The following is a 25,860-nucleotide window of genomic DNA, read 5'->3' as shown; positions in this document are numbered from 1 at the left end:
TTCCAGGACAACGGTCCCCGCTCCCTCGCTTTCCTCAAAATTGCTCCTTGAGGGAGAAGCTTTGCAGACAAACAACAATGTCTTTAGGGCGGTCAGACATCATCAGTGATGCGGCAGAGGGAAAGCCCCGGTGGGGAAGGCCGCAAAGCAGCATGATGCTGAAGGGAGCGGAGGTACAGTATATTGGTCTCGTGGTGGGAGACGGGGTTCTGCATGAGGGGGGATGGGTGGAAGTTTATTAGGCAGAATAGTTGGGCAGACAAGCAGAGTGCAGAGGCTACCGATCGGCCGGTAGTTGGTGTATCATGCATATATATGGGACTGGGTGATGGAAGACTGAGTAGAAGGTTGGTTGAAGGTAAATTAGGGCTGGGGGATAAGGGAGTTTCTACCCTGTAGACCTCTCCTCTTTGTCCTTATTCTTTGGTACCAACTGCAACGGGGCACTTACAAAGGCTCCAGAAGTGCTTTTGTTTTGGCTTTTTTGTTTTTGTTTGATTTTGTTTCCTTCATCCAAATCAAATGTGGAAGGGGGGGGGACAGATTATTAAGGTACACAACCCTCTGCAATGTGGCACAAGAATTGGGATGGAGGAGAGGAAGGGAGAGATAACTATTGTACATGAAAAGTAAGACATCCCCAAAAATAAGCCCTGGTCCATTTTTGGACCCAAAATTAAAATAACACTGTCTTATTTTCTGGGAAATATGGTAGCTGTATAATTTACATATATGTTTTCATTTTTATCTGACAGATGATGGATTTGGGAATAAGAGAATCAGAGTATGTGATGGGCAGAGGGAGGAATGGACACACAAAGACCCTTCCAGAGACAGCCCGGGTTCTTCAGCTGATAATGTAGGAGGTATTAGTAGTGTAAGAATCCACACTGGTAAAATACTATATAAATGTTCAGAATGTGGTAAAAGTTTCATTCGAAAATATAATCTCAAAGAGCATGCAAGAATCCACACAGGAGAAAAACCATATAAATGTTCTGAATGTGGAAAATCCTTCAATAATACAGGTAACCTCATGACTCATAAAATGACCCACTCTGGAGAAAAACCATATCAGTGTTCTGAATGTGGAAAATCTTTCATTAAAACAAGTAGCCTCAAAACTCACAAAAGAATTCATATTGGAGAAAAATCATATAAATGTTCTGAATGTGGAAAATCCTTTAAAAATACAAATGGCCTCATAACTCATAAAAGAATCCACGCAGGAGAAAAACCATATAAATGTTCAGAATGTGGAAAATCCTTCAGTAATACAAGTACCCTCATGACTCATAAAAGAAGCCACACAGGAGAAAAACCATATCAATGTTCAGAATGTGGAAAATCCTTCAGTAATACAAGTACCCTCATGACTCATAAACGAATCCACACAGGAGAAAAACCATATCAGTGTTCTGAATGTGGAAAATCCTTCAATAATACAGGTAGCTTCATAACTCATAAACGAATCCACTCTGGGGAAAAACCATATCAATGTTCTGAATGTGGTAAAAGCTTCAATTCTAAATATAAACTCGGACCTCATAAAAGAACCCACACAGGGGAAAAACCATATCAGTGTTCTGAATGTGGAAGATCCTTCAATAATACAAGCAGTCTCAGAACTCATAAAAGAATCCATATTGGAGAAAAATCACATAAATGTCCTGAATGTGGAAAATCCTTCAAAAATACAGCTAGCCTCACAAGCCATAGAAGAATCCATACAGGAGAAAAACCATATAAATGTTCAGAATGTGGTAAAAGTTTCAATCGAAAAAATAATCTCAGAAATCATGAAAGAATCCATACAGGAGAAAAACCATATAAATGTTCAGAATGTGGAAAATCCTTCACTAATACAAGTACTCTCATAACTCATAAAAGAATCCACACGGGAGAAAAACCATATAAATGTCCTGAATGTGGAAAATCCTTCAATAATACAGGTAGCTTCATAACTCATAAAAGAATCCACACGGGAGAAAGACCATATAAATGTTCTGAATGTGGGAAATCCTTCAGTAATACAAGTACCCTCATAACTCATAAAAGAATCCACACGGGAGAAAAACCATATAAATGTCCTGAATGTGGAAAATCCTTCAATAATACAGGTAGCCTCAGAAGTCATAAAAGAATCCATATTGGAGAAAAATCATATACAATCATGTGAAAAAATTAAGACATCCCATGAAATATTTAGTTCTTTCCTAAGAAATGTTCACATATCGATGTCAAATTTTCTTTTTTTTAATTTATCTCTGGAAAATAAAGTGATGTAATTGCAGGTAAATAACAAATCTTTTCCCTGATTTACTTCTGAAATAAAATATATCCACAAAAATGTGTATTCTAACTGAGGAATAAATTAAGACACCCCCTTTGGCTGAAATAACTGCTGTGAGACGCTTCTTGTAGCCATCTACCAATCTCTGACATTGGTCTGAGAACATAAGAATTGCCACTGCTAGGTCAGACCGAGTCACCCTTGTCTATCTGCCTGTTAACTCCCTTGAAGAAGTGCAGCAAGTTTGTCAAGCAAGATCTTCCTTTGCTGAAGCCATGCTGGCTGGTCCTCATCAGATCGTGTCCATCAAGGCAGACCGTTATCAGTGCCTCTAGCATCTTTCCTGGTACAGAGGTCAGACTCAAACTACAACACTTCCACCTCCATGCTTCACAGTTGGTATGAGTTTTTTTTCCTGGAATGCTGTATTTTGTGAATGCCAAACATGTCTTTTGGTGTCCAAATAATTCAATTTTAGACTCATTTGTCCATAGAACACTTTTCCAGAAATCCTGGTGTTTGTCTACGTTCTCTAGCAAACCTTGATGTTTCTCTTAGAGAGTGAAGGTTTCCTCCTTGCACACCTACCATGCAAGTTAAATTTGGCAGTCTCTTTCAGATTGTAGAGGCATGCACTTTCACATCAACAGTAGCAAGAATCTGCTGTAGGTGCTGTGATGACATTTTAGGGTTTTTGGAGATTTCTTTTAGCATCTTGCAGTCTGCTCTGGAGGTCAACTTGCTTGGACGGCCAGACCTGGGCATGTTGGCAGTTGTTTGGAAAGTCCTCCACTTGCACACTATTTTCTGAACCGTGGAATGGCTAATGTCAAATTCTTTCAAAATCTTTTTAAAGCCCTTACAGACTTATAAGCTGCTACAATCTTCTTTCTAAAGGCCTCAGACAGCTCTTTTGATCTCAACATGGTGTTCACTTTCACCGCAGCAGTCATGAGCACACCAATCTAAATATCTGAGACAGTGGCATACCAAGCCGAGGGGGAGGGAAGAGGTCCTCTGAAAGTTAATTGAAAAATGGATTAGTCCAATAAAATGGTATTTTCTTATTTCTCATTTGTTTTTTTGGGGCTTTTTATATTTTTTTATTTAACATCAAAGAAAACACCTTTGATAAGGATAAATAAAAATATCCAATAAGGAAACAAACATATAATAATAACATAAATTGTACTATGATAATAGTCCACAATTAAGGAGAGAGAATCAAGCACTATCAAGGGTAGTTGAACTTCAAGGAGAAAGAAGATACTCGTAACTACAGAGCAAATCAGTTGTATATCTTACTAAACAGTCTGGACGGTGATATCAGTAGGCATCTGTGGGGCTACGGAAGCAGCTTTGCCTTCCAAGAAGAATTGTAATTGATCAGGTTCATAAAAAACATATCTATTAGCTTGATAATTAATACAACATAAGAACATAAGAAGCGCCATCTCCGGATCAGACCTTCGGTCCATCAAGTCCGCTGATACGCACACGCGGAGGCCCAGCCAGGTGTACACCTGGCGTAATTTTAGTCACCCATATCCTTATAGGCCTCTCGTAAGGAGATGTGCATCTAGTTTGCTTTTGAAACCTAGGACGGTCGATTCCGCAATAACCTCCTATGGGAGAGCATTCCAGGTGTCCACTACTCGTTGCGTGAAGCAGAACTTCCTGATATTTGTCCTGAACTTGTCCCCCCTCAGCTTCAGTTCGTGTCCTCTTGGAAAATGTAAATAATTTTTTCTGCTCTATTTTGTCGATTCCTTTCAGTATTTTGAAGGTCTCGATCATATCCCCTCGCAGTCTCCTTTTCTCAAGGGAGAACAATTCCAATCTCATAAGTCATTCCTCGTATTCCAAGTTCTCCATCCCTTTTACTAGTTTTGTTGCTCGTCTCTGCACCCTCTCCAGCAGTTTTATATCCTTCTTTAGGTAGGGAGACCAGTGTTGGACACTGTATTCCAAGTGTGGTCTGACCATTGCCCTATAAAGCGGCATTATCCCAGGACAAGCAGGCAGCATATTCTTGACTGATGGGTGACGGCACCGACGGAGCCCCGGTACGGACAATTTTAGAGTGATTGCACTCTAAGAACTTGGAAAGTTCTAGTAGGCCACACCGCGCACGCGCGAGTGCCTTCCCGCCCGACAGAGGCGCGCGGTCCCCAGTTTTAGTTTCCGCGGAGCTAAGAAGACACATTTTCAACGGCTGTTGAAACCTTTTTCTCTTTTCGCCTTCCCGCTCGCGTAAACCGTTTTGGAAATTGATATTTCCCCTTTTTTTTTCTTTTTATTATTTTCTTTAAAAAAAAAAATTTTCTTTTTTTCTTCTTTTTTCGGGTTCGCCCCGGCAGGGCCTGCTGCCACCATCGAGGCCTCGGCCTTCGATTTGGCAGAAGCCGTCTTTACGTTCATGCCCCCCCAACCTGGATTTAAGAACTGCCAGCGGTGCGCGAGGCCCATTTCTCTCACTGACCCGCACAACTGGTGTTTACAGTGCCTGGGTCCTGACCATCGAGCGTCCACCTGCACCCGCTATGCCACTCTCAAAAAGAGAACCTTAAAAAACCGACAGATCCAGCAGCGGTTATTATTTGGTACCGATATGTCGGATTCGGCGGCACCGGCTCCAACTTTGGCACCGACCCAGTCGGCACCTACCTCATCGACACCGCGCCGGCGTTGCATCCCTCAGGTAAGCCGGCTAAGAAGCCTTCCCCGCTGGAGCGTCCTCCGGTCTCAGTAGCAGCGAGCCCAGTCCTGCCGACCTCGAGGCGCCCGTGGAAGCGCTCCGCTCCAATTGAGGTGAGCCCCTCGACCTCGGGTTCCTCTTCGGAGTGTAGAGCGGCACCGAAGGTACCGCAGAAGAAAAAAGCGGTACCGGTGCCTTCCCTGGACGAGCGAATTGTCGCCGTCCTGCAGGCTCAGCTCAAGGAGCAGTTACAGCAGCTCCTTCCTGCTCTTTTGCAACCGAGTCTTCCAGTCCCGGTCCGGTCTGAGCCACCGGTACCGGCGGTGGAACAGCCTCTTTTATCGGCATCCACTCTGTCGGTACCAGTGCATTCGGCTTCATCAGTATCCATGCCGATCTTAGCGTCGGAACCCAGGTCCTTACACCAGGCTGTGCAAACTTCAGCACCGACACAGCCTATCACATCTCCCGGTACCGTTTCCCAGAGGTCTGGTAAGTCGATTCGCAAAACTCGACACCTAGAACCCTCCACACCGGAGTCCCGGGACCGCAGCTTTCAAGTAAGGGACCCTGATCTGTGGGGTGACTCAGAGGAGCCTCTTCTCTCTGAGGGTGAGTGTTCATCGGGGGACGAGGATCCTTCTCTTTTAGATCCATCATTAGATCCATCATCTAAGCCTGATGCAACCTCTTTCACCTCTTTTCTTAAAGAGATGTGTGACTCCCTCTCTATTCCCTTGGAGGCTGAATCCAAAAAATCCAAAGCATTTCTCGATGCACTGGATTTTGACCAGCCTCCAAGGGAATTTCTAAAATTGCCTCTCCATGATATACTACGAGAGACTTTCTACAAAAATCTAGAGACACCTTTGACCGTCCCAGGAGCTCCCCGCAAACTGGACTCCTTATATAAGGTCATACCTATTCCGGGCTTTGACAAACCACAACTCCCTCATGAATCTCTTTTGGTGGAATCCACTTTAAAGAAATCCACGGGAGCTAGTGTGTACGCCTCTGTCCCTCCTGGCAGAGAAGGTAAGGCCATGGATAAGTTTGGCAAAAGGTTATATCAGAATGCGATGCTGGCTAATAGATCAGGGAATTATGCTTTCCATTTTTCATTCTACCTTAAGCATCTCATTCAGAATTTGTCCACTTTTGAAAAGTACCTCCCTGACCGAAAAAGACCTGCCTTTCGCCAAACTTCTTCATCGCTCTTACAACTTCGTAAGTTCATGGTCAGGTCGATCTATGACACTTTTGAGCTGACCTCTCGGGCCACGGCTATGTCAGTGGCCATGCGTCGACTGGCTTGGCTCAGAGTTTCAGAACTTGATGTCAATCATCAAGATCGACTGGCTAATGCACCTTGCCTGGGGGATGAGCTGTTTGGAGAATCCATGGACTCCACTACCCAAAAGCTCTCAGCTCATGAGACTAGGTGGGATACTCTCCTCAAAACAAAAAAGAAGACCCCACCCACCAGGCCCTTTCGCCAGCAATCGGCCTACCAACGTCGATTTGTGGTTCGTCCTCTGCCACCGGCCCCTCAACAACCCAGGCATCAGAGGCAACAACAGAGGCAAAACACTAGACCAGCTCAGCAGCAACAACAAGTGAAACCTCCTCCTCCACAGAAATCCTCACAACCCTTTTGACTTGATTCTCCAGGACATAGCCAGTATCCCACCATCTACCCATCTTCTGCTGCCCATAGGAGGACGTCTTACTCATTTCATAAGCCGTTGGGAAACCATCACCTCGGATCAGTGGGTCCTCAACATCATCCGCCACGGCTACTCTCTCAACTTTCAGACTCTTCCTGCCCAAGGTCTGCCAAAAGAGTCTGCTTTGAACACTCCTCAGTCTTCCCTCCTTCTTCAAGAGGTTCAATCCCTCCTCCTTCTAAACGCCATAGAGGAGGTTCCTCTAGATCAGCAGGGACAGGGATTCTACTCTCGTTATTTTCTAGTCCCCAAAAAAGCAGGAGATCTCAGACCCATCCTAGATCTTCGCGATCTCAACAAATGCTTGGTCAAAGAGAAATTCAGAATGCTTTCTCTGGCCACTCTTTACCCTCTTCTCAATCAGGGCAACTGGCTATGCTCCCTCGATCTCAAAGAGGCATATACTCACATACCGGTCAATCTGGCCTCCAGACAGTACCTCCGCTTCATGATCCATCATTGTCATTACCAATACAAGGTGCTGCCCTTCGGTCTTGCCTCCTCTCCAAGAGTATTCACCAAATGTCTGATTGTGGTGGCTGCCTTTCTACGTTCTCACCACCTTCAAGTCTTTCCTTACCTGGACGATTGGTTAATCAAGGCCACTTCATCTCAGACAGTACTTCTGGCCACCAACCAAACCATCCTGTTTCTACGACTTCTGGGGTTCGAGATCAATCTACCCAAATCTCATCTCATCCCTACTCAGAGACTTCAGTTCATTGGAGCGGTGCTGGACACAGTCCTCATGAGAGCGTTCCTGCCGTCCAACCGTCTTCAAACTCTTCAGTCTCTATGTCAGCAGGTACTTCCTCAATGTTCCATCTCTGCCAAACAAATGATGATACTCTTGGGTCACATGGCCTCCACAGTTCATGTCACACCCTTCGCACGTCTTCACCTGCGCACTCCTCAATGGACCCTAGCTTCTCAGTGGTCCCAAGCGACGGATCCCTGCTCACGACACATATCTGTGACATCGTCTCTTCGTCAGTCTCTGCAATGGTGGTTGATATCCTCAAATCTCTCCAGAGGTCTTCTGTTCCATCTACCTCCTCATCAACTGATCATCACCACCGACGCCTCCCCTTACGCCTGGGGAGCTCATTTGAACGAGTTCCAAACTCAAGGTCTTTGGACGGCCCAGGAAATGAAACATCACATCAATTTCCTGGAACTCAGAGCGATGTTTTATGCCCTCAAGGCCTTCCAACATCTTCTCTTTCCTCAAGTCCTCCTGCTGTGCACAGACAATCAAGTTGCAATGTACTACATCAACAAGCAGGGTGGGACAGGCTCTCGCCTCTTGTGCCAGGAAGCCCAGAAGATTTGGGCTTGGGCCACAGATCACCAACTCTTCCTGAAGGCGATCTACATTCAGGGAGAGCAGAATTCCTTGGCAGACAAACTCAGCAGAATTCTCCAGCCTCACGAGTGGACTCTCGATCCTTTAACTCTACAGTCTATCTTCGCTCAGTGGGGCACTCCTCAGATAGACCTCTTTGCAGCTCCTCACAATCACCAGCTGCCCCTCTTCTGCTCCAGACTTTACTCTCCTCACCGTCTGACAGCGGATGCATTTCTCCTGGATTGGTCCAATCTGTTCCTGTATGCTTTCCCTCCGCTACCTCTCATGTTACGAACCTTGTTCAAGCTCAAGAGGGAACAGGCCAACATGATTCTCATCGCTCCACGATGGCCCAGACAACATTGGTTCTCCCTTCTACTTCAACTCAGTTCCAGGGAGCCTATTTTTCTTCCATTGTTTCCTTCTCTGCTTACACAGCATCAGGAGACCCTTCTGCATCCCAACCTACAGTCTCTGCACCTGACAGCTTGGTATCTCTCGGGCTGACTTCGAATGATACTTTGTTGTCTCAGCCCGTTCTCCAGGAAACCTGCAACTCTGCAATGTTATCATCAGAAGTGGACAAGATTTTCTTCCTGGTGTCTTTTTCATCATCATAATCCTACGTCCCTTGCAGTGGAGACTTTGTTGGATTACCTTCTTTCTTTATCTGACTCTGGTCTCAAGTCTACTTCCATCAGAGTCCACCTCAGTGCTATTGCTGCTTTTCATGAGCCAGTTCATGGGAAACTCCTTTCAGCTCATCCCTTGGTTTCCAGGTTCATGCGGAGTCTTTTCAATGTGAATCCACCTCTTAAAGCACCCCCTGTAGTCTGGGATCTCAATGTGGTTCTCTCCGCCTTAATGAAGCCTCCGTTTGAACCTTTGGCTACGACTCCTTTCAAGTTTCTCACGTGGAAAGTGGTCTTCCTTATTGCTCTAACCTCTGCCAGGAGGGTCAGTGAGCTACATGCACTAGTTGCGGATCCACCTTTTACAATCTTTCATCATGACAAGGTGGTTCTGCGTACACATCCAAAGTTTCTCCCTAAGGTTGTCTCTGAATTCCATCTCAACCAATCCATTGTTCTGCCTGTCTTCTTTCCGAAACCTCACTCTCATTCTGGAGAACAGGCTCTACATACTTTGGACTGTAAGAGGGCTCTAGCTTACTATTTAGAGTGTACTAAGCCCCACAGATCAGCTCCCCAACTCTTTCTGTCCTTTGATCTGAATAAATTGGGACGTCCTGTTTCTAAATGTACGTTGTCTAATTGGCTTGCAGCGTGCATTTCATTCTGTTATGCTCAGACCGGACTGACACTGGAAGGTTCTGTCACGGCCCATAAAGTTAGAGCTATGTCAGCATCTGTAGCTTTCCTCCGTTCCACGCCTATTGAGGAAATCTGCAAGGCTGCTACTTGGTCCTCAGTTCATACTTTTACATCTCACTATTGTCTGGATGCATTCTCCAGAAGGGATGGACACTTCGGCCAATCTGTTTTGCAAAATTTGTTTTCCTAATGGCCAACCTTCCCTCCATCCCTCTTTTTGTTAGCTTGGAGGTCACCCATCAGTCAAGAATATGCTGCCTGCTTGTCCTGGGATAAAGCACAGTTACTTACCGTAACAGGTGTTATCCAGGGACAGCAGGCAGATATTCTTGCGTCCCACCCACCTCCCCGGGTTGGCTTCTTAGCTGGCTTATCCTAACTGGGGACCGCGCGCCTCTGTCGGACGGGAAGGCACTCGCGCGTGCGCGGTGCGACCTACTAGAACTTTCCAAGTTCTTAGAGTGCAATCACTCTAAAATTGTCCGTACCGGGGCTCCGTCGGTGCCGTCACCCATCAGTCAAGAATATCTGCCTGCTGTCCCTGGATAACACCTGTTACAGTAAGTAACTGTGCTTTATGACCCTCTCCGATCTACTCATGATTCCCTTCTTTATCATGCCCAGCATTCTATTTGTTTTCTTCGCCGCCACCACACATTGTGTTGACGGTTTAAGGGTCCTATCTATCGGTACACCCAGGTCCTTTTCTTGTTCGCTCTTACCCAGAATTGCACCTGACATTCTATACTCGTGTTCCTTATTCTTACTGCCTAAATGCATTACTTTGCATTTCTCCACATTAAACTTCATCTGCCATTTCTCCGCCCATTTCTCTAACTGACACAAGGGAAGTGTAGCTGAAAGATAGCTCCTAAACTAAATACTGACTGACGTAACATTAGAAATTGCTTTCGACGAGATTGCATCCATGTAGACACATCAGAAAAAACAGCTATTTTAATACCAAAAAATTCAACATTCTCGGCTCTAAAGAATAGACGAAGACAAAGGTCACAAGAAGTGTAGCCCTTACAGAAATTTCAGATTGTGAAGATTCAAAAATATCTTTAATATTTAATTCTGTTGATTGATTTTCCAGATCCTGCTTTATTTCCTTGGGAATATTTAAATAGTACAATTTCTGTAGTGGGGGTATAGTTGTCTCTGGACACTTCAAAACAGAAGTTAGAAACTGTTGAAATAGTTCCTTAGGTGATTATAGCCTGGAACCCGGAAAGCTAATCAATCTTAGGTTTAAATTCCTATTTGCATTCTCCGGGTTCTCAATCTTCCTGGCCAACAATACTTTGTCCTTGGCATGCAAATTAGAAGAATTCTGTAACTCAGAGACCTGTTTTTCTACTTTGTCCAATCTTTGATCGTGATGTTGAGGTTTTTTTTTTCTTCTAATTTTTTAAATTGTAACGAGGAAGTTTGTGAAAGAGAAATAAATTAGGAGCATACCTTGTGAAGGCTTTCGATAGCCTCCCAGATTGCTTCCACCGATGTTTTTTTCAGCGGGCTCAGGAGGGAAGAAGAAAGCATTGAAGAAACTCAAACCATTGAATCCATATTAGTATTTCCAACTCCCGAGGCTCCCTGAATTCCAAGTCCCCCAATTGCTGGCGATTGAAGTTGAAGATCCAGTGAGACTGGAACTGCCTTCATGGTCAAGGGTGAGCTGAACAGCGCTTTCGGAGTAGAAACCATCTCTGCCGCTTCCTGCAATGCCTTCAGCGTCCCTGACATCATCCCGGGGCATGGGGGAACTCCCAGACCAGCTGGGCTCAACGAAACTTCGTTGTCCGATATCGAGGTTGACCCCCCCTCGATCAGAAGCGCCCTGTTCATAGGATGTGATTGCTGTCTGGCGCATTAGCGATATGGCAGAGGAGGCAGGAAGACCAACCCTCTGTTTCCCTCTACGCTTAGGCATAGTATGAAGCAACGCTATTTCTATTTGTTAATTTGTAAAGTGGTGATTGTTATATAATCAGTTCTTTTCAAAATTTTCATCTACTGTCTATATTTTGCACAGTATTAGGGGACGTGTCACTGTTTCTGTGGTGTTGCATTGTATGCAGAGCCTGGTTTCTTGGCGGTTCAGTTTAACTTTTGTCTACATATTTCTATTTTTAGTTTGTGATTATTCCATATTGGGCGAGGGTGTATCTGTCTGTGTGTATGATAAGAAGCTTTCTGATAGCATCGACTGTACAGGATCAGTTGACTGTGCAGGATCTGACTTGCTTAGTTTTACAATGCGTGTGTTGGTGTTCTAGTCTCATTGCAGTATTTAAGATGCTGCCTTTTCCTAGGTACACTCTTGTTGTGCGATATGTGGATTGTTGCTAAAAATCATGTTTTTCAAATAGATGAGGGGGGTGTCAAAAAAATGATGGGGCCCTGGATGTCACATATGCTAGGTATACCATAGGTCTGAGGTTTAAGTAGGACAAACCTCCTTCAAAAAGCTGAGTAACGATGTTCTAATTGTGTGCACCTGATGTGATACGCCGTGTGTGATTTGAGCCACTTTAAGTGGGAGGATATGTGGGGGTGTCCTAATTTATTCCTCAGTTAGAATACACCTTTTTGTGTCATGAGTAAATCAAGGAAGACTTTTGTTGTTTATCTTCAATTACATCACTTTCTTTTCCAGAGATAAATAAAAAAAAAGATTTGACATCAATATGTGAACATTTTAAGAAAGAACTGAATATTTCATGAGCTGTCCTAATTTTTTCACATGGCTGTAAATGTTCTGAATGTGGAACATCCTTCAAAAATACAGGTGGCCTCATAACTCATAAAAGAATCCACACTGGAGAAAAACCATATAAATGTTTTGAATGTGGTAAATGCTTGAATATTAATGATGATAAACTCAGAACTCATGAAAGAATCCACACTATAGGAATACACAAAAAGTAAAACCAGACAACCAACACACACCAAAAACAAAATACACCATGGAGAGGAGGCCTACTAAACACGGGATCCATGAATAAGAAGGGAACTCAGATGGCAGACTTAATAAAGGAACAAACACTGGACTTCCTACTGGTAACAGAATCCTGGCTCACAGACAACTGTGGGGTCGTCATAAGTGAAGTGTGCCTAGAAGACCACATCATGCTCCAAAATAGAATAGGTTGTTGGGGTAGGGGTTTAGCAGTAATATACAAATCCAACCTGGACTTCCAACAAATGAAAACTACCCAGCCAACAGAAGCAGAATGTCTACTTCTTAGAGTAGGAAACACAGTGAGCATAATGGTGTTATATGTCATCCCTAGACCTAGACACAGAAGAGTAGGAAAAATTGTGAACCTCATCACAGAAGTCAACCTAAAATTCTCCTCATTCTGGATATGTGATGACTTTAATCTACATGTAGATGACCCTGCATGCCAGAAAGTCCAACAAATAGTCCAACAACTGGAAGGTCTAAGATTACACCAAACAGTGACGGAGAAAACCCACCCTAAAGTACACACATTAGATGTACTGTTTGGCAGAGAGGACAATATAGGGAACTGTAACCCCATTTCTAAAAGTATTAGAGACAGACCAACATTTAGTACGCTTCAAAATAAAACAAACAGAAAGTAGGAAACAATCAAAAACCTCCAGAACGAGACCAAAAACTAGGGAGAGGATTCATTGACAGCATTAAATTCAAAACCAGACTGGAGACATACCTCAAGGAAGTAAAACCCGAGATCAGAGACCTTACAGAATGGGTGAGACGATGGCACGAGTCACTGTTACAAAAAAACAAACAAACAAGAGAAAAGATGGGTTCACCCCTCAGATGAAATCATGAACTTAAAAAGAAAGAAAAGTCGAAAGAAAATGGAGGAAATCGGACAAAGATGAAGAAGCCAGAAAAACCTGGCTTAGAGTCAACAGAATTTACAATAAGAAGATAAGAAAAGAAGGAATTGCTCTCAGAAAAGATCCTTGAAGCCGGAAACTCCACAAAAACCCTATACCAGGTAGTGTAAGGTTTCTTGGGGGAAAGAACAGAAAGAAATCACCCACAAATGTTCCCTAACCAGTAAAAAATTCAGCAACTTATTCAGCAGAGAAAATAATGAAGTTACAGAAAGACAACGGCCTTAATAACAACATATTAATAGAAAAAGAGACAGGTGAAACCCGACACAAAGGAAGTGTTCAAACCCATCACAGAGATCCAGGTGAAGAAACTTCTCAGAAGAATGAAGCTGAGCTCACCATCCCTCGACACATGCCCGATACACTCGAGCGAGCTCATAGGCCCAGGACTCTCCTACCTCAAAGACCTTATCAATAAATCATTACAGTCCAGACATGTTCCAATTAAATGGAAACTCTCAGTCATCAAGCCCACCCTGAAGAGTAAAGAAAAAGACATAGCAGATCCCTCCAACTACAGACTGGTAGCCAACCAACTGTGGATATCTAAACTAATAGACAAACTAGCCTGCCAACAAATATCAAACTTCCTAAAAAAAAACTAATCAAAGTTGGACTAGGCCCAATCAGGGTTCAGAAGACACCTGAGCATGGAAACCATGCTAGTAGCAGTACAGGACTTTGTCCACAAACACCATCCAAAAGGAGAAGATGTACAGCTGGGGTTCCTGGACTTCTCTGCAGCCTTCGACCTAGTCCAACAAACACTGCTAAAATCAAGATGAATAGAATTTGGCCTCAAAGGAAGTCATGCCATGGATAGAGTCCTTTCTTTCCAAAAGACTAAGAAAGGTAGAATGGCAGGGAAGAACAAGCAACTGGAAAGAAACAGATATAGGGGTACCACATGGATCCGCTATGTCACCCATGTTATTTGACATCTTCCTTCAACCGCTGGGGAGATTCATCAGAAAACTGAGATGGGAATGCTGGGATGTTGTCCAGCTGATCATCCCACTAAAGAAACAGGATGCAAAGACTAAATAGTGTTATCAAGAGAGGCCTAGAGTAGCTAACAAGGACAAAAAAAGAACTACTTTTAATTAAGAAATGGGGAGGAAATAGCCCAAGATATCAACTAACTCTGAATGGCAATATCATAAAATCATCCACGGAAGGAGTGAAGAACCTAGGAGTATGGCTGAACCCAAACCTAGACATGATGTTACAGATCAAACGCATCGTGAAAAATGCTTATGGCAAACTCTACTGGGTTAGAGGACTTAAACCCTACTCTACCCATCAAGCAATGTCCAATATAATAATAACCCTGGTACTCTCAATCTTTGACTACTGCAATGCAATCCTGCTGGGTATTCCAAAGTACATGATCAAGCAGATTCAAATGGTACAAAATGCAGCAGCAAGATTTTTGCAGGGAAAATCAAGGCAGATGGGTGCCACCTTGCTACTGAAAGAGTTATACTGGCTCTCGATTGAAAGCAGGGTGAAATTCAAGATCTTGTTGCTGACACACAGAATCGTTCATCTCTCAGAAGCGCAATATCCAGCAGCCAGATTTCATTACCATACACCAGCACATTCCCTGCTGAAAATACCCTCCTTCAAATACAAAAGAGTCAGGACAAGAATGTTCTCAGTGATGGCTCCAAGGTGGTGGAACTCCCTTCTGAAGGAATTAAACTTGAAAAGGACACTGGAAAGTTCAAGAAAGGGATAAAGACCATCTTCTTCACAGACAACTTTAACTAATAAATCAACATAGAGGAGATAGCTGGCTGGTCCCCACTAGGAACATGACTTGGAGCATGATACAGGAATTATGTGTGCAAATAAGTAGGATTTAGTATGAACAGAGTACAAGATACTGGTATGTGTATATATGTAGGATGATTATGTTATAAATGTATGCAAATACATAGGATGATTGATTATAGTACAAATGTGACCATCTCAGAAAACGCTAACTCTGTATTGTACACCATTACAGAAGCTCATGTAAACCGCTCTGAATTGACTCCTCCCAGTCATTAGTAGTGGTATAGAAGCTTTCAATAAACTATATCGGTGTTCTGAATGTGATAAAAGCTGTGATCAGAAAAATAATTTTAGATGTCATAAAAGAATCTATAGTGGAGAAAACCATATAAATGTTCTGAAAGTGATAAAAGCTTTAATTTTAAAAAGTCACCTTAAAATTCACTAAAGAATCCACAGTGGAGAAAAACCTCTGAATGTGATTGTAAGGAACTAAGCATATTATTTTAGTAACATGATCGGGGTTAGCAAGATAATAGATTTAGTGGGGAATTAAAATGGAGGACAGGAAGATTTTTCTTTTCCTCTATCTGTAAAATGGCTGGACTCTGTGTTAATAAGGTATGTCAGACCAGCAGAAGGCATTTTGCTGAGCTTGCTGATAAATTGGTAATTGATCATGTGTTTGGTTTGGACTGGAATATGGTATCATGTAGAATGTCCAGTGGGCTGAAGCAAAAAACAAACAAGACTAGCTGAGTCATGTCCCACCCACCCCCAGATGTTGGGTTGAGGTGGCCTAGAACTGTGAAGAGTTCTGAGGACAGGGGAATTGACATGATGTCGAATGAACCAATTGTAAGAGTTACGTATGCTATCTGATGGAGGTTGGCTGCTGTTGTGTATTTTGTTCCCCATCCTTGGAAAGGTTGTGCAAAGAAGGACATGGGCCCTGAAGACACGTATGCATGACTTTGGAACTTTCCACCCATCACATGGTCTAAAATTCATGCATTAAAGTCTATTCAGGGAAGAGGGAAAAAGGCTACTCGGAAAAGGGCCTGGTTTCTGTTTTGGGTCCCCTTCTTCTTCAGGGATCCTGAGCATTCATAGAAAGAGAATTGGGTAATGTATGGGTTCTTTGATCCTGATTTAAAGATTTAGTTAAATTTATAGAAAGAAACTGGTTTACTTATAGATTAGATATCCATAGGATAAGAGGTAGTTTATCTTAGAAAAGGTTTACTGTAATCACAAGCTGAAGGTATTGATAAGCCTCCAGTAATGCAGATTCTTGGTTTGTAAATTATTTTTCCTTGTAATTATCAAATTGATCTTCTCAATAAACCAAATTGATTATTTAAGATTATTTCTGGTCTCTGCTGTCATGTTTGGGTATATATATATATATTTTTTTAACTTTATCTTTATTCAAATTTTTTTTTTTTCTCAAATATATTTTATTTCATTTTGAAAAAGTGAAACACACAAGGATGCAAGGTGTACAACAAAGGAAAGTGAGTACCAAAACACATTCCAACTTCACCTTGTACCAGGTCTCTCCCCCCCTTCCCACCCCAGTCCCCAATCTATGCAATAGAAAACTCAAAAAATCCAATCCTGTGCAGTCCCAGCATATCAAACACAAACATTCAATAAATGACTATGTGCCCTAGGCGTTAAAGTATCCCAAAAAGGTGTCCAGCAAAGGCAAAATAACCGTCCCTGAGCAGAGTCCAAGGAAGGAAAACAGAGTCTCTCCATGGAAGCTTGGTGTATCATCAATGTTCTCCAGCGTGAAAGTGTCGGAGAATCTGTTGAAATCCAGCTAATCTTTATTCAAATTTTAAAGTATAATAAACAAGTAGACTTGCAAAAGGATTAGAAATTAACATTCTTAAGTCATAATGACTATTTCAAGTTAAACAAATATAGGAAATTAAATATTAATTATTTAGTCCACAAAATATGATAAAAGGACAAAGAAAATAATCAGGAAAAATAGGAATTATAAAATCTCAATAGGACAGAATAGGAGACTTTGATATATTTCCCAGACAGCCGGTTCATTGAACCAATAATCACCCCTCCCCTTCTCTAGCTAATATAAATTCAAGCAATTGCTTCAGTTAAAAAAAAAACCAACATTCTTCCCCTCAAAAGAGATACAACATTTAACAGAAAACTTCAGTACAAAGGATGCACCCAAGGCTATTACCCTTGGTCTATAAATCAGGAAATCTTTTCTTTTTTTTCTGTGTCTCTTTAGAAATATCTGGAAACATTCTCACAGTTGAACCAAGAAAATACAGTATCTTTCATGTGCCTAAAATAGGTACGAAAAATTAAATCTCTGTCAAACTCTAAGCCAAATATCACTATAAGAGTAATTCTCTCAGTTATTACTTCTAATGAGTTTTCCCAGGAAATTTGTGGGTCTAATTTGGTTTCTTGTACCTCCATTTCTCCTCTTGGGGTGGAGGCAGTTTGTTTCTTCACAGCCATAGAAATACACTGGACTCTTGTTATAGGTGATATACTTTCTTCTGGTATTAGCAAAGTCTTTTTTAAATATTTCCGCACCATTTCCAAAGGAGAGATTATCAGAGATTTAGGAAAATTTAGCAATCTCAGATTAGTTCTTCTTTGCTTATTTTCCATATAGTCTAGTTTTTTCTGGATAAAAATCCTTTCTTTGACTATCTCTGACTCCAAAGATTTTATTTAAAAAATTTGTTCCTCATGCCTCTTAATACTCTTACTTTGTTCCCTCAACATAACTCCTTGTGCATTAACCTGGGAGCTATAGAGGCACAATCAGAAAGCACCATAGCTTTTTAAAGGTTGGAGTCCATAAGGTCATCCATATTGACTATAGCAGGCTGAATAATCTCCTCAAACTGTTCATTTGGAGTAGGAAAGTTCTCACCAATTTCTGCAACGGGCACTATTGGTCAGGCTTCTGCGGGAGCTTGTCTGTCCATCTTATCTGCTCCCACCACTCCTCCGGGGTTTTGCAGTTGTATCCTCTCATTGGTTAACTGCTTCGCCTCCTCTGTAGGATTTTTTGATTCAATCTAAAATTCTGGAATCACATATAGCACAAAGAGGATATCCAAGATCTATTCGTATTGCATTCCTCCGAGCAAAATATGCATTACTGTTGAATCAACAGATTGAACAGATAGTCCAATCACATCATCAGACGGACAATAAGTTGGTGTGTGTCATACCTTTTTTTAATGCCGGTTCCAACATGTTAGTGAACAGTATGAAAAAACACTGGCATATTTTAGAGATAATACCAAATCTGCTCGAGGCGATTCCAACTAGTGCATATAACAGGGGGAAGAACTTGGGGGAACGACTGTCAAAATATAAGTATACAGAGGGTGAAGTTAGGGACGTGAAATGTGGAAATTGTCAGTGGTGTACTAAAACCATTGAAAGAAATGAATGGGAACCACCAGACAGAGAGATTATTATAAGATCTAGAACTTTCACGACATGTAAATCTCACAATGTAGATTGATCTATGTGGGAAGGACGAGTCATCTGATTAATATCAGACTTAATAAACATAAGTCCAGAATTACAAATGACATAAAGCACAGTTACTTACCGTAACAGGTGTTATCCAGGGACATCAGGCAGATGTTCTCACATATGGGTGACGTCATCCATGGAGCCCTAATGCGGACAACTTCACAAGCAATCTTGCTTGAAGGACTTCAGAAAGTTCGCGACTGCTGCACCGCGCATGCGTAAGTGCCTTCCCACCCGACGTAGGGCGCGCGTCTCCTCAGTTCAGATAGCTAGCTAAGAAGCGGAGGGGAGGTGGGTGGGTTGTGAGAATAGCTGCCTGCTGTCCCTGGATAACACCTGTTACGGTAAGTAACTGTGCTTTATCCCAGGACAAGCAGGTAGCATATTCTCACATATGGGTGACCTCCAAGCTAACCAGAATGGGATGATGGGAGCGTTGGCGTTTAGGAGAATAAATTTTGTAATACTATTTGGCCAAAATGGCCATCCCGTAATTTGAATGTATGAACCGAGAACCATGTGGCAGCTTTGCAGATTTCCTTGATAGGTGTAGATCTAAGGAAAGCTACTGAAGATCCATTGCTCTAATTTTGTGGGCTGTAACTCGACCTCCCTAGGTGCAGACCAGCCTGAGCATAGCAAAAAGAGATGCAAGCAGCCAACCAGTTGGAGATTGTTCGTTTGGAAAGAGGATGCCCCAACTTGTTTGGACCAAAGGATTCAAAAAGTTGAGGAGCGTATCTATGTGACTTAGTCTTTTGCAAATAGAAGGCCCAAAGCACACTTGCAGTCCAGAGTATGAAGAGCTGATTCTCCAGGATGAGAATGAGGCTTGGGGAAAAAACACTGGAAGTACAATTGATCGATTGAGATGAAATTATGTAACAACTTTGGTAAGAATTTTGGATGAGTGCAGAGTAGTACCACCTTGTCATGATGGAATACTGTGAAAGGTGGATTCGTTACTAAAGCCTGTAGCTCACTAACTCTGCGAGCAGAAGTGAGAGCGATGACAAAACTAACTTTCCAAGTGAGATATTTCAGATGAGCCGTAGACATTGGTTCAAATGGAGGCTTCATCAATTTAGCAAGAACAACATTAAGGTCCCAAACCACTGGAGGTGGTTTGACATTGAAAAGTCCTTTTATAAATCTGGAAACCACAGGATGAGCAGAAAGAGGTTTCCCCTCTAGCGGCTGATGAAAAGCAGCAATTGCACTGAGATGGACTCTAATGGATGTTGATTTGAGGCCAGACTGAGATAAATGAAATAGGTAATCCAGAACTGAAGACAAGGAGGTAGACTCAGGCTCCTTTTGATGAAGATCACACCAAGCAGAAAACCTAGTCCACATCTGGTTGTAACATTGCCTAGTGGTGGTTTTTGGGAAGTATCTAAGACAGGGCTGCCCAAGTCCGATCTTCGAGATCTACTGACAGGCCAGGTTTTCATGAATATGCATGAGAGAGATTTGCCTGCACTGCCTTCTTGCAAATTTCTTTCATGCATGTTAATTTTGGATATCCTGAAAACCTGGCCTGCCAGTAGGTCTCGAGGACCGGACTTGGGCAGCCCTGATCTAAGATGTATCTGACAGATTGAGAAAACTGCAGGTTTGAAGTTATGTTGAGAGGTACCAAGTTGTCAGATGTAGAGACTGCAGGTTGGGATAAGAACATAAGAATTGCCGCTGCTGGGTCAGACCTGTGGTCCATCGTGCCCAGCAGTCCGCTCACGCGGCAGCCCTCTGGTCAAAGACCAGCGCCCTAACTGAGACTAGCCCTACCTGCGTACGTTCTGGTTCAGCAGGAACTTGTCTAACTTTGCCTTGAATCCTTGAAGGGTGTTTTCCCCTATGACAGACTCTGGAAGAGAGTTCCAGTTTTCTACCCCTCTCTGGGTAAAGAACTTCCTTACGTTTGTACGGATTCTATCCCCTTTAAACTTTAGAGAGTGCCCTCTCGTTCTCTCTACCTTGGAGAGGGTGAACAACCTGTCTTTATCTGCTAAGTCTATTCCCTTTGTTATCTTGAATGTTTCGATCATGTCCCCTCTCAGTCTCTTCTTTTCAAGGGAGAAGAGGCCCAGTTTCTCCAATTTCTCACTGTACGGCAACTCCTCCTGCCCCTTAACCATTTTAGTCGCTCTTCTCTGGACTCTTTTGAGTAGTACTGTGTCCTTCATGTACAGCGACTAGTGCTGGATGCAGTACTCCAAGTGAGGACGTACCATGGCCTGGTACATGATACAGTAAGATATACAACCATACACATTCAATACAAAGAATTCTGCAATATCAATTAGATAACCATATTGTCTCCCCTCCCCCCCAAAATCAATCCCAACCCCATCAGAACAGAAGAGAAAAAGAAAAGGAGGAAAGAAAGACTAGATAGAAGAGGAGATGAAGCATAAGAACATAAGCAGTGCCTCTGCTCGGTCAGACCAGAGGTCAATCACGCCCAGCAGTCCGCTCATGTGGCAGCCCATCAGGTCCAGGACCTGTATAGCAATCCTCTATTTATACCCTTCTATCCCCTTTTCCTTCAGGAAATTATCTAATCCCCTCTTGAACCCCAAAAGGAGCAACACTCAGCCCAGAAAGCTTTCACAACATCCAGCAAAAGCATCTAGATAGGTAATTATTGAAAAAGCCCTCTCCAGTGGATATAATCATCCCACACCTCAGAAAAGGACTACAACTGGCCCCTTCTCATAGCAGTTAGCTTAAACATCGAGCAAAAGAAATCACGTTTTTGTAAAAAATGATCTAACGGAGTATCACTCCTCTTCCAATAGGAAGCTACAAGAAGTTTACCTGCTACAAAGAATGTTTAGCTAATTTATAATGGGACTGTGACACATGAGGGGGGGCCTCACGTGTACAAGGCAATAGTGGGCCTCAAGAGGATAATGAACCTGTGTGACCTGAAAATATGTCTGGCCAATAGACTTCCAAAAAAAGCTGAACCTTAGGACATCCCTACCAAATATGGTAAAAGGAGCTAGAGAGTTGCGCGGGGACAGAAATCCCATCCATCTCCGTCAGGATCCTCTCCGTCCCCACCCATCCCCACCCGTCCCCGTCCCCATAAAAAAGCAGCAATTACTTTTGACAGGATCATCAATTTCACAGTTTCTTTTGTGTTTGCGCTGCTGTTTTCCTTGTGGAATCTCTTTGGTGGAACCCTTTTTTTGTTTTCTGTTCAGGTAATTAACTTATAAACAAACCCCCTTTTTTACTGTGACTGACTTGTCTATTATATTATATGGACGAATCCTGCTTCCAAAGCCTTCCATCCCCCGTGGGAATCCCGTTGGCTAGAGGGGGGTCCCCGTGGGAGTCCCGTGGGTTAGGGTGGATTCCCACGATCCCCATTCCCGTGCAGACCTCTAAAAGGAGCCTGACTCACCACACTCCCGTCAGCAGGCAGAAGATCCAGAAGCATAAATCTTAAACAGGCGCTCCGGGGTATAGTACCATCAATATAGTCTCTTATGCCTATTTTCAGCCATACTGCTTGCAATAGACGCTTTAAAAAATTATGAAAAGCATATTGCCAGGTCGAGAAAGCAAATGTTTGTCCTAAATCCCTCGCCCATTGTTGTATACAGTCTTGAATAGGATTATATCCACCCAGCAGAGCCCCATATAATCATGTAAGAGAGCCCCTGTGAGACCCACCCGCAGCACCCGTTTGAGTCTCTGAAAGGTCGAGCTCCTCCTGTGCCTTAGTATAGAGGAAATGCCTCAATTGAGTATAACAAAAAGAATCCCATCCCAAAAGACTATATTCCTCCTGGAGGTCCTTCCAGGATTGCATCCTCCCTTCCTGCCACAGCTGGGAGAGCGTACTCAGAGAATTCTGGGTCCAGGGAACAAAAACTGGCCAAGAGTGTGCAGTCGGAGCCCCAGGAGCATACAAAATAGCTGTCTCTCTGGGAACATGCATTTTTCTAAAGTTTGTTCCTTCTTTTTTGTTATCTTTTAGAAATACTTGTTCGTCCACATCATCCAGTATCTCCTTGGCATTTGAATTTATTAACCCCTTTTCCTTGGCTTCCTTGAAACAGAATTCGAAACGTGGTCCATGTCGGGACCCGTTAACATCTTTTTAAGCTAAGTAGGATCTGTTTTTCCTTCATGGCCACTGGAAATTTTGCTAACTTTTAGGCACACGGCCTTACTGTATCACTTAATAGTCACACACTATGATGGGACGGTGGGTTCGGCTATAGGAACTGCTGTTCTTGGCCGGATTACACATATCTGAGTGTATGCTAAAGTGTTACTTTATAGTGCCTAATCTCTATTTAAAAGCGGGTTTGTGTGAACTCCGTTAGAGAAGTCTTTTCTCCTGTGTTACATATGTCATTTTGACTTCTCAGTTCTAAAATATATGTTTTTTGAATAATAGCCCTCACCACTGCTTCTTTTTGCCCTGTATAGCCAGACAAGTCTGCAGAAGACATCGCATAAGAGGAGGAGCTAGGGATATCAGGAGGTGCAGCAGCCAAGGGATCGCCCTCAAAGGGGTCGACAGAACCAACTGCTGCTCTTTACGAAGCCACTGCTTCGACACTCGACCTACCCAGAAAGACAAAGCATGCAGTTGTGCTGCCTGATGATATAAGAAAAAAAATTTGGGACCTTCATACCCCCCTTTATTTTTATGTTGAAAAAGAATTTGTCGCTTACCGTTAATCCTAGGAGGTTTTTTTGCGTCATGTGTAGTGAAAGAGTTTTCTATGAAGGGTCTCCAAAAAATTTCTTTGGAGCTTGAATAGGCAGGGCCATAAAAAGATATAATTTTGGCAAAACCATCATCTTTACAGCTGCCACACGCCCCACCCACGTCAGGGTAAGACCGTGCCAGCACTCCAATTCCTGGACCACTCCCTCCAGTTTGACAGGATAATTGTATTTATATAAATTCTTCAGGATAGATGGTAGGTTAATACCCAAATAACAGATAAACTCTTTTTCTCATTTAAAAGGATACAACTCCTGCAACCGGAAGACCTCCTGAGAATCAACAGTAAGATTCAAATTTCAGATTTATTCATGTTGACCTTAAAGCCAGACATCGTTCCATAATCCTGGAGCACCGGCAACAAACTCGCCAAAGATTGATCTGGGTTGCTTAACCTCAAAAGGACATCATCTGTGAAAAGCATAATCTTATGTCTCTGCTCACCACACAGAATTCCCTGGATCTCCGAGTGGGACTGCACAAGTTAAGCAAAAGGCTCAATAGAGATAGTGAAAAGAAGGAGTGACAGAGGGCACCCCTGCTGCGTACCCCGATATAATTCAAATGATGAAAAATAAGTCCCATTAATATGCAAACAGGCTAATGGGTGATTATATAAGGATTGACCCATCCCACAAACCAGGAGGGGGGGAGAGATACCCAGCTTCCATAAAACAGCAAATAAATATGACCAGGATACCCTATCAAAAGCTGCCTCTGCGTCTCGAGAGAACAGAGAAGGCTCCCCTTGCAATTTTGCCCCCTGAATTGCATGCAAAGCTCTGCGATAGACTCTTGTTGCCTTTGCATTCTCCCTGCTTCCCTGAAACTGTAACAGGCCAGTAGAGACTGCAGAAGCGCTGGGCACACCAGCCTTTCCCCCACTCCCTCGACGTCAATTCTGACGTTGGAGAGGAAGTTCCGGACCAGCCAATCGCTGCCTGGTTGGCTCAGAACTTCCTCTCCGATGTCAGGGGGAAGGTTGGTGGGCCCGGCGCTTCTGCAGTCACTGCTGGCCTGTTGCAGCGTCAGGGAACAGGGAGAACTCGGCGGCAACAGCGGTTTGGGGGCCTGTTCCCAGACGATGGCTTGAGGAGAAAGAAAGGACAGACAGAGAGAAAGAAAGGGGACACAGAAAGACAGGGAGGCAGAACAGGGAGACAGAAAGAAAGAAAGGGGGTCAGGGAGAAAGAAAGGGGAGGGGGCAGGGAGAGAGGAAGAAAAAGTTGGACTCATGGAAGGACAGAAATGTTGGTTGGGGAATGGAATGAGGTCTGGAGGAGAGGAAGCATGCAGGAGGCAGAAAGAAGGGAAGAAATATTGGATGCACAATCAGAAGGAAATGCAACCAGAAACTCATGAAATCACCAGACAACAAATGTAGGAAAAATGATTTTATTTTCAATTTAGTGATCAAAATGTGTCCCTTTTGAGAATTTATATCTGCTGTCTACATTTTGCACTATGGCCCCCTTTTACTAAACCGCAGTAGCGGATTTTAGCGCAGGGAGCCTATGAGCGTCGAGAGCAGCGCAGCTCCCTGCGCTAAAAACTGCTATCGTGGTTTAGTAAAAAGAGAGGGGGTATGTATATTTGTCTATTTTTGTATAGTTGTTACTGAGGTGACATTGCATATTTTAAAATCATCTGCCTTGACCTCTTTGAAAACCCCCCCGAATATAAATTATAATTAACATTTTCTCTGCGTACAGTGTGCTTTGTGTTTTTTAAAATTTTATTGTTGGTAGATCATTTTGAGTTGGTCATTTTAAAAGTAGCTCGCAAGCCAAAAAAGTCTGGTCTAGAATGTCTATCTACTGGAAAAGAGCTTACCAAGGTAAGTACCTAAATCTCTTTATTTCCTTCTGTATTTATGTGGTTGCCACTTGTTATTCTAACCTTGCTGATTCAGTTCCTTAAATAGCGTTTTCACTTCCTTTGTAAAGTCTGTTGCTTCTTCTCCTTTTGATAACAATGCCATTAAGGCCTAGATTCACTAAACTCACCTTTCCAATCCGATCCGTGGCTGAGTCTTGCCGAGTGACCAATTCACTAAACAATCCTCATGCAAATTATTTGATCAGAGGCACGCCCCACACCAACTGCACGGATCTCTGCAGAGCGATCCAGATGCATGCGCAGACTGCAGAAATGAGGTCAAAACAAAGGGGAGGGGGGGTGAACATAAGAAGTGCCTCTGCTGGGTCAGACCAGAGGTCCATCATGCCCAGCAGTCCGCTCACGCAGCGGCCCATCAGGTCCAGGACCTGTATAGTAATCCTCTATCTATACCCTTCTATTCCCTTTTCCTTCAGGAAATTATCTAATCCCTTCTTGAATCCCAAAACCATACTCTGTCCTATCACACCCTCCGGAAGCGCATTATAGGTGTCCACCACCCTTTGGGTGAAGAAGAACTTCCTAGCATTGGTTCTGAATCTGTCCCCTCTTAATTTTTCCGAATACCCTCTCATTC

At 43.1% G+C, this 25,860-nt stretch overlaps 1 protein-coding gene across 1 annotated transcript in view; it reads left to right on the top strand.

Moving 5' to 3' along the window:
* The window catches only part of LOC117368581, a 126,780-nt gene that overhangs the window by 17,697 nt on the left and 83,223 nt on the right, over positions 1-25,860 (top strand). The window contains 1 exon segment of the mRNA XM_033962311.1: positions 756-2,175. Within this exon segment, the coding sequence (XP_033818202.1) occupies positions 756-2,175 (1,420 nt within the window).

Source organism: Geotrypetes seraphini, chromosome 10 (assembly GCF_902459505.1).
Source record: "Geotrypetes seraphini chromosome 10, aGeoSer1.1, whole genome shotgun sequence".
In the NCBI taxonomy this organism is placed as follows: Eukaryota; Metazoa; Chordata; class Amphibia; order Gymnophiona; family Dermophiidae; genus Geotrypetes; species Geotrypetes seraphini.
The sequence above is the reverse complement of the archived record's forward strand: the minus strand, read 5'-3'. Positions and strand labels throughout refer to the sequence as shown.